This window comes from Manis javanica, chromosome 11 (assembly GCF_040802235.1).
Source record: "Manis javanica isolate MJ-LG chromosome 11, MJ_LKY, whole genome shotgun sequence".
NCBI classification, from domain to species: Eukaryota; Metazoa; Chordata; class Mammalia; order Pholidota; family Manidae; genus Manis; species Manis javanica.
Window position 1 is genome coordinate 112,011,415 of NC_133166.1, and position 11,763 is coordinate 112,023,177.

An 11,763-nucleotide genomic window follows, 5' to 3' on the forward strand; every position below is an offset into this window, starting at 1 on the left:
TGCCCAGGGTGGGTGTGCTCCCCAAACAAGGGGTCAGAGGGCTTTGTGGACAGCAGACATCTAGGGGTGGGCTGTGAGAGGGTGGGCTGCTGGCAGAGGAGACGGGCGGCAGGAACCACAGGGGCAGTGGCAGGAGCCCCTGTGCCCAGTACACCAGTTTCCACCACAAGGGAGGGATGGGCCCTTCTGGAACATTCCTGGTCCACTGGATGCGCCTGGAGGTTAGGACATAAGGGCTGAGGCAGAAAGCAGATAACACTCCTGCTGACGGTATCAAATGGAAGCACTGCAGGACCCTGATGGAAACTGGGCGAAGAATCTGCAGGGAAGGCAAATTGCCTCCTGGTGTCTGGACATCTCAGACTTGACCCTGGGCTCCTGCCCTTAGGGGTTTCTGGGCCGTCTGCTGAGATTGAGACTTTCACCCAACTTGGGGTGTGGGGCCTGCTGCCCCCCCCCCCCCCCGCCCTGCTGAGCAAGCCCGCTGTTCAGAGCAGAGCAGGGCCAGGACAGACCCTGCCTGGGGGCCTCGTCAGTGGATGCAATTAGATGTAATGGGGCAGAGCCCCCCTCCTGCCTGGCCCTGCTCCGCCCACCCTCTCCTCCGGCAGCACAGGCGGCTGAAGAGGGAGGCGAAGGAGGTGGGGGTGGGAGCTGGGGGACCCAGAGGGGCTTTGACGTCAGCCCAGCCTATAAGAGGCTGCCCAGCAGAGGGCCGTGGAGAAGCCCCACCTCGCCGGCATCATGCCCACTCCCAGCGCCGCGCCGCAGGCCAAGGGCTTCCGCAGGGCTGTCTCGGAGCTGGACTCCAAGCAGGCTGAGGCCATCATGGTAAGAGCGGGAATGGACCGGAGCCCAGGGGTGTACCCCGAAGGCTGGCAGGTGGCCCCCAGCTCAGGGACCACATGGCCGGTCGTCTAGGGCCGGCCGCTGGAGTCCTGGCTGAGAGTGTGTCCTCTGCCCAGCCTGCGGGCGCCCCTGTGCCTGGCTGTTTGAACCTCGTGGGTGAGTGCTGCTGGGCCCAGCGTGTGTTTGACAGTGTTCCAGGCCCTGACAGCAGCTCATAGTGGGGGGATATTGGGCATGCAGGTTGCCAGGCCCCGGTTCTTTTGGGGAACGCCCAACTGGAGCTCAAGGGGGCTAGGGGGCGACTCCCCTCCACCGCCCGGCCATCCATCCTCCCACCCTCCTGCCGGGCTTTCCAGGTCCCATGTGGCCCTCCTGTCTTGAATCCCACCTCCCCTGCCCAGCAATCCTGAGCCTCCCTGACCACTCAGGTGGTCCTCCAGGCACTGGCTGCCACTTGGGAGCCCCCACTTCAAGGGGGACTGTCCTGGGCAGACCCACTGGTCTGGCCCCTCCATGAAACTGGAGAACTGGGGTCTTCTTGGCCAGTAAGAGGGTCCCCAGTCTGTCCTCAGGGATGCCCTGGAATAGCCAGCTCCCCCACATTTAATATGTGCTTTCAGTGTGAGTTGTTCAATGAAAACAGGGATTGAGTTCTAGAAATTTAATTTGCAGACACCTTTCCAGGGGGCCAGGTGTAGGGTAGAGACCCTCGACCGGGTTCCCAGGGAGCTGCCCTCCTCCTATGGGGGCCTGGGGCCCACTGTGCCCCCCAGGTTCTCCCCGGCCCAGGGCCGTGGCTCTGGCTCTGTCCGCCAGCCCTTGGGTTGAATGTGGGGTCAGGAGGGGCTCCTCCTGTGCCCCCCACGATGCTTCAAGACAGAGGCTCACCAGAACCTTCCTGGAAGCTCAGCTCCGAGGGGTAAAACATTCAGCTTCTCCTCTTCCAGGCCTGGGGGTGCTCATGGTCTTGGGGATAGCTGTGGACAAGGACACCTGTGTCCAGCCAGAGGGTGATGTTTGGCCGCATATCCCTGCTCTGTGGGGAAGGGCTGGGAGGGCTGTTAGGAGAGACCCCTCAGTGGGACTGGGTGGGGGTCCCTCCTAGGAGCTAGATGTCACGGCCCCAGGCCCTCCCTGGGCCTCTGGCTGCTGTCCATCTTGGGGGCCGTGGGGTGGCTCTTGCAACCTGAGTCGCCACTCCTGCTGCCTAACCAGGCAGGGTGGGCCTGGGACAGGGGATGCAGCATCTCCCCCAGGTGATTGGCTGCTGGGGGCCATGGCCCCAGCCCCCTCCACTGTACGCAGCAGGCCCTCGCCTGTGCCACTGGACTTCAGCGTCAGACTCCAGGGCAGGGGGACTGGCGCACCCTGTTCCTGCTGTCCCCACAGTCTCCACGCTTCGTCGGTCGGCGGCAGAGCCTCATTGAGGATGCGCGCAAGGTGCGGGAGAAGGCAGAGGCTGCGGCTGCCTCCTTGGAGCCCAGGGAGGCCCTGGAGGCCACGGCTGTCCGTGAGAGGGATGGGAAGGCCATGCTGAACCTGCTCTTCACCCTGCGGGGCGCCAAGCCCCCTGTGTTGTCTCGTGCCGTGAAGGCCTTTGAGGTGAGGGTGCTAGGTGGGAGCACGGCTACCATGTGCACCCGCAGGCTGTTCCAGGGGGAGGGCCCTCTATGGGAGTCAGGCAGGAGCACAGCTGCCCAGCCCCCTGAGGGCCCTGAGGGCAGAAGGCCCCAGGGGTCCCGGGCATGGGGCTCTCCCCCCGGGAGCTCTGGGGGTCCCCATGCCCCCACCACACTTCTCACACGCTGGGACAGAGGCCACCAAGCGTTGCTCCCACATGCCACACCCATCACCTCACACAGAGGTGGGCAGCCAGGGAGGTGGGGCTCCCCAGCACCCACCTGCCTCCGGTGGGGCTCTGGCTAATATGACAGCTGGTTGCATTAGCTACTCTGGTCAGGCAGGAGGGAGACTGGCTGGAGCACAGACACCGAAATGACATTACAGCCAGACTCTGAAGCTCCCAAGACGGCTGCATGGCCTGAGGGCCCGTCAGGACCTGTGTGCCCTGTTGCTGGGTGACAGGAGTCCAGGGGTGGAGGCGTCAGCCGTGAGGGTGTGGCGCAGGGACCCCTGGTCTTCACCCCTCCCCATCTCTCTCTCCTGCTCCCTAAGATGTTTGAAGCCCAAATCTTACACCTGGAGACACGGCCGGCCCAGAGGCCACGGGAGGGGGGCCCCCACCTGGAGTACTTTGTGCGCTGCGAGCTGCCCAGCGCCAACCTACCTGCCCTGCTCGGCTCCGTGCGCCAGGTGGCGGAGGACGTGCGCAGCGCCGGGGAGAACAAGCGTGAGGCCGGCTCCTCTGCCCTTGGGTGCAGCTGTGTGACCCGGAGACGCTGGGGTGCAGAGGCTCCCCATGGGGATCCCAGACCTGACCACGTGGTGCCACCTGGGGGCTTCCACTGCCAGCTTGGCCCTGCTCCCACCCTCCAGGGCCCGCCCACTGCTTCAGCGTTCTGCCCTTGGGGGCCAGGCTCCCCTCACCGCCAGGCTCCCCCCACCTGCCCCTTCATGTCACTCAGGCGGCTCTTCCCTCCCTGTTTCGTGTAGTCCTCTGGTTCCCAAGGAAAGTCTCTGAACTGGACAAGTGTCACCACCTGGTCACCAAGTTTGACCCTGACCTGGACTTGGATCACCCGGTGAGCCGGTGACCCCACCCCCGGCCTCCTGGCCTTCACTGAGTCCCCCCGTCCTTGCGGCCAGGGTGGTGGGCACGGACCCTGGGCTGACCCCAGACAGGGTGTCTGTCTGCTGCCTGGCTCCTCTGCTGCCGCTGAGAGCTGGCTGCCTGTAGCCCCAGACCCTGCGGCAGGTGCCGCAGCCCCATCTGGGCTGGTGATGGGGCAGCCTCATGACTGGCACGCCGCTCTGCCGTCAGGGCTTCTCGGACCAGGCGTACCGCCAGCGCAGGAAGATGATCGCCGAGATAGCCTTCCAGTACAGGCAGTAAGGACCCGCGCCCAGACGCTGTTCTGCAGCCTCATGCTGCCCGGGGCAAAGGGGAGGGAAATCTTTGTCACCACCATTGCCTTCACTGCCACTATGGTCACCAGCTCGGGGTCCCCAAGTCCCAGCTGAGGCCGCCAGCGTGCCAGGGCATTCAGAGGCGTGCCTCCCCCGTCCACTCACCCCCACTCACCCCAGGGGCTCTGGCTGACTGCTGACCCCCTCTGCAGTGGCGACCCTATTCCCCGAGTGGAGTACACAGCCGAGGAGAACGCCACCTGGTGAGGCCCTGGAGACAGAGGCTGGAGAAGGACCTGGGGGTGCAGTGCAGGGAGGGCCCCCCAGAATCCCCGTGGATGAGGCAGTGGCCTCGAACAGGACCGATCAGATGGGGTGAAGAGGGACTCCCGAGGCCCTGGGGGTCGTCTGGAGCAGGCACAGAGATCCGGGTGGGGAGCGGGTGTGGCCACTTGGGGACAGGCCCTAAGACCCTCCCCTGCAGGAAGGAGGTGTACACCACCCTCAGGGGCCTCTACACTGCCCACGCCTGCCGGGAGCATCTGGAAGCCTTCGAGCTGCTGGAGCGGCTCAGCGGCTACCGGGAAGACAGCATCCCGCAGCTGGAGGACGTGTCCCGCTTCCTGAAGGGTGTGCTGCGGCGTGGGAGGGGCGGAGCTGGGGGGCCCGGTGCCAGCCCCCCGCACCCTGACTGCCCGCGGTCCTTGCAGAGCGGACGGGCTTCCAGCTGCGGCCCGTGGCCGGCCTGCTGTCCGCCCGGGACTTCCTGGCCAGCCTAGCCTTCCGTGTCTTCCAGTGTACACAGTACATCCGCCACGCCTCCTCGCCCATGCACTCCCCTGAGCCGTGAGTGTGGACGGCATGCGCTGCCTGGCCTGCGGCTGCCGGCAGAGGGCCCAGCACCCAGGCCAGGCCTGCCCCCAGTGGAGGACAGAGGGCGGGCACGGCAGGCGGCTGACGCCCATCCCAGCCCCTCTTTCCACCCTGCAGGGACTGCTGCCATGAACTGCTGGGGCACGTACCCATGCTGGCCAACCGGACCTTTGCCCAGTTCTCCCAGGTGTGTGCTGGAGGCTCGGCCAGGAGCCAGACCTCAGCCGAGGGGCTGTGGCCTGGGGCTGGGGGCTGCCATCTTAACATGCCAGCAATGTGTGTGGCCTGTCCCTGGAGCTACTCCGCCCTAGCACCATGCCTGAGCCCTCTGTGGACCTTGCCTGCCTGAGTCCGCCAGGCTTCAGGGAGATGAGGCGTCTTGCCATGGCGGAGGGGGGTGGAGCTGTCAAGGGTGCTCAGAACCCATTCCTGGGAGACCACCTTATAAGAATGATGAGGAAAAAGCCCTTTTCCGAGGGTCGGCTCGGTCCCCAGGGCAGAGGGGACAGCTGCCAGAGTCCCGGCCTGTGCTGCCACCTGCCGGCTCCCGAAGGAGCAGCGGTCCTGGGCCCTTGCTTGATCCTGGAGCAGCTCTGCGTCCCAGGAGGGTCCCGGCATCCAGGGAGGGTTCCTCCATCTTGGCAGTGCCCAGGAGCTCCCCAGAGGAGCTGCTGACACTTCCAGTGCCCTCAGCTCATGCAGGTGTCCAAACAATGGGAACCTGAGCCTCTGCCCCCACTCAGCCTTCTCCTTCCACAGGACATTGGCCTTGCGTCCTTAGGGGCATCAGATGAGGAAATTGAGAAGCTGTCCACGGTGGGTTCCTTCCTCTGCAGGGCCCTGGGGGGTGTGGGTTCAGGAACCCTGGGTTCCAGCCAGGCCCTCCTGCACGGGCTGAGGTCTCTGCTTCTGTCCAGGGAGGGTCACCACCACACTGTGACCCCCGGAGCCCAGAAGGCTCTGCCTGGGTGGGGGTGCCCCATGGCCACAGCTGGGTGCAGCTGGTTCTCACTGGCCTGCCGGCTCTCCCCAGCTATACTGGTTCACGGTGGAGTTTGGGCTGTGCAAGCAGAATGGCCAGGTGAAGGCCTACGGTGCCGGGCTGCTGTCCTCCTACGGGGAGCTCCTGGTGAGGCCAGGCCCCCATCCCCAGCCTCTCAGGGGGGTTACCCTGGCAGTGCCTTCTGGATTTGGGCCTCCCGGGAGGCTGAGCAAGGGCCCACCCCACTGGGGCGGAGGGGAAATCTTGTCTCTGCCCATCCCACCCACACTGTCCCCAGGCAGGACCCCGGGAGGGGTTAGTGAGCCCACACCCAGAGCCCACCATGGAATCAGGCCTCGGCACTCTGCCTCTGGGGGCCCAAGGCCTGGGGGTCCTGTGACCTGATGGCCCCCCTCCAGCACGCCCTGTCTGCGGAGCCTGAGGTCCGGGCCTTCGACCCTGACGAGGCAGCCGTGCAGCCCTACCAGGACCAGACTTACCAGTCGGTCTACTTCATGTCCGAGAGTTTCAGCGATGCCAGGGACAAGTTCAGGTGGGCTGGGGCCCCAGGGCCAAGACCCCCACTGCACCTCCAGACTGTGTGAACCTGTGAACCCATTTCACAGAGGAAACTGTGAACACCTGGGTGACAACACCCATCCCCAGCAGGACCCTCCCAAAGGTTTGGGCAGGTAGAGACCTGCAGGGCTGGGGGCCTCATCAAAGCCAGGTCAATGTCAGGCTGTTAGGAGGCAGAGCTTGACCTTTGTAAGAAGTGGGTGTGGGGTCCTTCCCAGCCCTGTGCCCTCTGAACAACCTGGGCATGAGGTGGGCGGGTGGAGGAGGGCCTGGGGTGGTCCAGGGCAGAGTGGGACACCTGGAGGGAGTGGCGGGCTGGGACGTGGGGGGCCCACAGGGGGGGCCCCACCCCCTATCCCACCCCCCCACCCCACCCCCACCTGCATGTCCTTGGGAAGGATCTTATATTCCAGCCAGGCTGCTATTGTCACAGGGGAAACTGAGGCCCAGGGACTGTGTGCCCAGGATGGAGAGGGGGGTAGGGCAGGACCCCACACACGGTTTGGGACAGGGATGTAACTGGGGCTTTCCAGGGCACACAACCCAGGGAAGTCTTCCTGGAGGAGGAGACTGGAGCTGGACCCTGGGGAGGAGCGAGGGTTGGGGCACTGGGTGGGGCCCGCTTGGAAAGGCCTGTCTCCCCCATCACAGCGCTGGGAGGAGGCCTCAGTGCCCATCCTGCCTGCGTGCTTGCGCAGGAGTTTCCAGGGCCCAGCCAGCTCGGAAGGTCCTGGGGCCTCTGGGCAGCCTTGGCAGAGGAGACCCTGCCTCTGGCCTCCAGCCTCCATGGGGGCCGCAGACCCTGCCCTGGCTGCCCAGGTCCTCCCTGCCTCCCCAGGGCCCTCCGGGTCCCCACTGCACCCCTGAGGATCTGTGCCGCTCCCTCCTCAGGGGCTATGTCTCCCGCATCCAGCGTCCCTTCTCTGTGAAGTTTGACCCGTACACGCTGGCCATTGACGTGCTGGACAGTCCCCACACGATCCAGCACTCGCTAGAGGGTGTCCAGGACGAGCTGCAGACCCTCACCCAGGCGCTGAGCGCCATCAGCTAGGTGCAGTGGGCGCAGCCCTGGGGGCCCCGGTGGGAGGCCCTGGGGTATCCCTGCCCTGCACAGCTCCCCAGCCCCTGCCTGCCCACAGAGGGCTGGGGCCCAGGGTGCCCCAAGAGCCGGCCAGAGAGCCACCCTGCCGGAGGGTGCCTGCCACCCCCACCGCTGCTGCTGCTCAGTTCTGCCCGCCAGTGTCTGTGCCCTGCTGCGCTGCCCATGGCCACCATCGCAATAAAAGAATCCCTCTGAGATGCTGCCTGGCCTCTGCTCCTGTGTGCCCCACTCAGGGCCGCCTGCCCCACAGCCCTGGCCCCTCATGTCTGCTTTCCCCTCTGTTTCCCCCTTGTGGGAGACCCCAGGGGGCAGCTCCTGCCAGACAGGAGGCCCCTCTGAGCCTGGATGCCCTGTGCCCCTGAGAACCAGCGTGCATTGAGCCCCCAGAAGCTCTGAGGTGGGGGCCTGGCAGGTGGAAGCCCTAGCTGGGGCTGGGTGGTGGGGGCAGGGCCCAGAGCTATGACAGCTGGGGGGTGTCTCCGGGCAGGGCCGCAGGCTGGGCCCTCCCTGAAACCCAGTGTCCCCACGAGGAGGAGGATAGAGCTCTAGGGGGACAGGCCATGATAGCATGTGGAGGAGTGGGGGCCTGAGAGACAGCTGCCTCTGATCCCTGCACCCCACTCCACCCTGAGCAGGGCCTGGGAGTGGTTCCCTGACATGTGTGCTCACGGAGGTTCAGCAAAGCTGGTTTCCAGACCACCTCTCTGGGCCTTAGTGTCCTCAGCAAGGCGGGTGGGGAGCTGGAATCTGGGTGCTGCAAGAGGCCCCCAGAACCCTCGAGGGGTCTGGACATGATCCTCCAGCTAGAGCCCTGGAATCCTCCAGGCCTGGCCCAGCCCAGGGATCCCCTTTCCCACCTTGTCCCTTGGAGAGGGCAGCCTGGGGCTTCCTGGGAGGTGCCTGGCTCCTTAGCTCCTACAGGATCGGGGGGACTCCAGCCGGTCTTCCAGGCGCTGCTCACTCCCTCCAGCCACCTCGCCAGGGCCCTGGCTCTAGGCTCTCAGGATGTCAGTCCTGACAAACTCCTACTCATCTGTCAGGACCCTCGTGGGCAAAGCCTTCTTCCCCAGCCCCCACTGGCAGTCTGTTCCCCCATCACCTATGCCTCAGCTACCTTTTCTAAGCCCAGCCCTCCAGGGCCCACATCCCTTCTGCCCCTGAAACCCCAACTAGGGCTGTTTCTGGTGGCTGTGAGCTTCACTGAGGCCCTGTGGAAGGGCTGGCTGCTGGCCTCACCTTCTGGCCTTACGGACCCCTGGGTTCTGTCCTCACCTGAGCACCCCTCCAGTCTGGCCTCCTGCCCCACACACCCCTCTCAAGAGACCCCGAAGTCTTCCCTGGGGTTGAGAAGAGACTTCAGAGGGACTACAGGGCTTTGTGGCAGCCTGGGGTGCCCACAGCATGAACTACCAGAGCACAGCCCAGGCTGGAAGAGCCACAGGGAGACACCCCAGGAGAGCTGGCACCTGCTCTCCTCAGAACCCCGCCCAGGGGAAGCCTGAGTTCAGGGCAGGTGGGCCTGGCCCTGAGTGGTCCCATGGCTCCAGGACAGCACCTGGGCCGAGGCTCTTGGCTTCCTGGCTGGGGTCAGGTCCGTGCTGAAGCCAGGGCACAGGACTCCCCGGCTGCTCCTGCCCTGGGGCTGCAGCGAGATCGGGGGAGGCAGAGCTCGCCCTTTCCTCCTACCTCTGACCAAGAGGGGCTCAGGGGCGGCAGGGCCAGGGAACTGGGCCCCTGTCCAGGCAGCTGGGGACACCACAGGGGATCGGCCCATATGACAGCTGAGGAGGGCTATGGTGGGGCCGGGTCTGGGAGAGGTCAGCACCCGGGAGATGGGCATGGGTGGGGGTGCCATGGGGCACCTGGGCAGGACATGGTTGGGGCCACGTCCACATAGAGGGGTCTGCCATCCCCACATTGAAGGTGATGGCCGCATGGCCAGCAGCCCCAACGTTGGCCCTCCGTGCTGCAGCCCTGAGGCTGGGGTCTCAGCGGGTGCGGCGGGGTGTGGCCGTGAGCAGGGGCCAAGCTTCCTCTCATGCCCCCCACCCCATGGCCTTGGACCATCTGTGGGCCTTGAGGGTGACAGAAGTCGGGACCATGGAGGGAAAGCCACCCCTCCCTGGTGTAATGTGGAAAATGCGGCGCAGACAAGGCCCCTGGGGCTTGGGGCTGGGGAGGCAATTGCCCCCAGCTGCGAGTGGGGCGTGCAGGCCACCGGCTCCTCATTAATGCTCTAATGACCCCGTGGCCCCAAGAGGTGCTGACGGCCGAGGAGATGTTCCCGCGGGCCTTCACGGGGGAAATGATCCAGAAATTGCAGGCTCAGCCCCCGGCCATCTGCCACCCCCGGTGGTCAGGTGGGGGGCTATAAAGCCAGCAGGGCCCCACAGCCCCCAGCCCTGCAGAACCAGCTGCATTTCGAGGCCACAGTCAGCACGCAGGTTTGTCCGGGGGGCTTCACATCAGCCTGGGGCTGGGGCTGCCCGCTAGGGGTTCAAGGGCATCTGGACCCCAGACGCCACCTCTCAAGGACAGAAGAATGTGGGCTCCTTAGAGCATCTGGGGGTGAGCACAGGGTGGGGGACCTGGGCGGGGCACGTGTCCCTTGGCGCTTAACCCTGTGAGTCCCCCAGGTCTCCGACCCCTGCCATGGCCCTGTGGATGCGCCTGCTGCCCCTGCTGGCTCTGCTGGCCCTCTGGGCGCCTGCTCCGACCCAGGCCTTTGTGAACCAGCACCTGTGTGGCTCCCACCTGGTGGAGGCTCTGTACCTGGTATGCGGGGAACGTGGCTTCTTCTACACACCCAAGGCTCGCCGGGAGGCTGAGGACCCGCAGGGTGAGCCCCGCCATCTCCCTGTGCCCACGCTGCTCCCTAGCTGGCACCAGGGGGCATTGGGCGGGAGTTTCAGGACAGTGACCACCCCCCATCACATCCTAAACATGACATGTGCCCTGGTCAGTGCCGGGCACCAAAGGCCCCTGTCCCATTCCTGCTGGGGCCCTGCTCTGGGCAGATGCAACCACGCGGGGCTCTCCTGGAGTGGAGAGGGCACGGCAGGTGGGGATGGGGCAGGCAGGGACGCCGCCCCTGATGGCCCCTGCCTCTCTCTCCTGCAGTGGGCGAGGTGGAGCTGGGCGGCCTGCAACCCCTGGCCCTGGAGGGGCCCCTGCAGAAGCGTGGCATCGTGGAGCAGTGCTGCACCAGCATCTGCTCTCTCTACCAGCTGGAGAACTACTGCAACTAGGGCGCCCTTGGTCCCCCGTGACCCAATAAACCCCTCGGATGAGCCTTGGTCGTGTGTCTGTGCAGCGGCATGGTGGCCAAGGTGCTGGCTGGGGAGGGAGCTGGACAAGGTCGGTCGGGCGTTTGCTGGCCCACCTGGTGGTCATGAGGCTCCTGTCGGGAGACCCCCTTTCTGTTCTGTCTCACAGGCCCCTCCAAACTTTCCCCATGCTCACTGGGTGCCACAGGCATGCGGGCAGCCTGGACCCAGGGCACATGGCAGAGACCCCTAGGTGACAGGCTGCTGTCAGCTGCCCGCTGACCCTGCCCTGGGCACTGAGAGCCTCTACAGACTTGGCTGCTCCAGGACTGGACAGAGAAGGGCTGTGGGGGTCTCTATGATGCTGGGGAACTGGAGGGCTGGCTGACACCCCTAGCTCACAAGCCCTCGGCTCTCAGAGTCCCAAGAGAGCTTTTCAAGGTGAGGGAATGAGAACATCCCAGCAATTGCCCCACCCAGCCAAGCGAGCCTCTGCTTTTAGGGCTGTTTCAGATGGAGGCCCTGCGGAGTGAAGTGGCTGGTCAGGGGGAGGGGACACAGAGGGCATGAGAGGCTGCCCGAGTCTGGGCCTCTCTCAGTCCCCCCACCATGCCCAGCTCTGGGTGTGCCCAGCTGCGGCCCCCAGCCGAGATCCAGCCACAGGAACCCACCAATGCCCTGGAGGAATTGGGGGGCCAGACGGCCCCCGCAAGCTGGGGGACAGACTCCGCAGGTTGCAGGCACTGGGCAGGGGCCCTAGACCCAGCCCTTGGGGGCCCTGGCTACGTCCCTGCTGAGGACTACAGCTCGTGGTCCTGGGACCAGGACCACATCTCCCCATAGCACTGCCCTCCGGCTCTGAGCCCCCAGACCTGGCGTTTATCCCAAGTGCCGTCCGGGCCTGAGGACAAGGTCCCTTGAGGGTCTAGGTCTTCAGGCCTCCTGACACTTCTCCTCTTCAGCGCCCTCTACAGCCCAAGGTGCTCCACTGGGCACCCTGCCTAGGCCGCCACCGGGCATGCCAGAGAGCCTGGGGGCTGCCTGGGCTGGCTGTGTAGCCTGGGAGGTCAGCGGGTGACCTGGCC

General features: G+C 65.5%; 2 protein-coding genes across 2 annotated transcripts; both read left to right on the plus strand.

Moving 5' to 3' along the window:
- Positions 1–744: 744 nt before the first annotated feature.
- Positions 745–7,596, plus strand: TH (tyrosine hydroxylase). The gene is made up of 13 exons (XM_017669257.3): positions 745–831; positions 2,239–2,451; positions 3,025–3,199; positions 3,463–3,551; positions 3,791–3,858; positions 4,089–4,139; positions 4,361–4,506; positions 4,587–4,722; positions 4,867–4,936; positions 5,509–5,565; positions 5,783–5,878; positions 6,151–6,284; positions 7,202–7,596. Exons 1-13 carry the CDS (start codon positions 745–747, stop codon positions 7,359–7,361), a joined length of 1,482 nt encoding a protein of 493 aa, XP_017524746.3. The 3' UTR covers positions 7,362–7,596.
- A 2,222-nt stretch (positions 7,597–9,818) lies between these two features.
- On the plus strand, positions 9,819–10,660 carry INS (insulin). Its single transcript, XM_017669266.3, has 3 exons — positions 9,819–9,856; positions 10,049–10,251; positions 10,533–10,660. Exons 2-3 carry the CDS (start codon positions 10,065–10,067, stop codon positions 10,658–10,660), a joined length of 315 nt encoding a protein of 104 aa, XP_017524755.3. The 5' UTR covers positions 9,819–9,856; positions 10,049–10,064.
- The last annotated feature ends 1,103 nt before the right edge of the window (positions 10,661–11,763 follow it).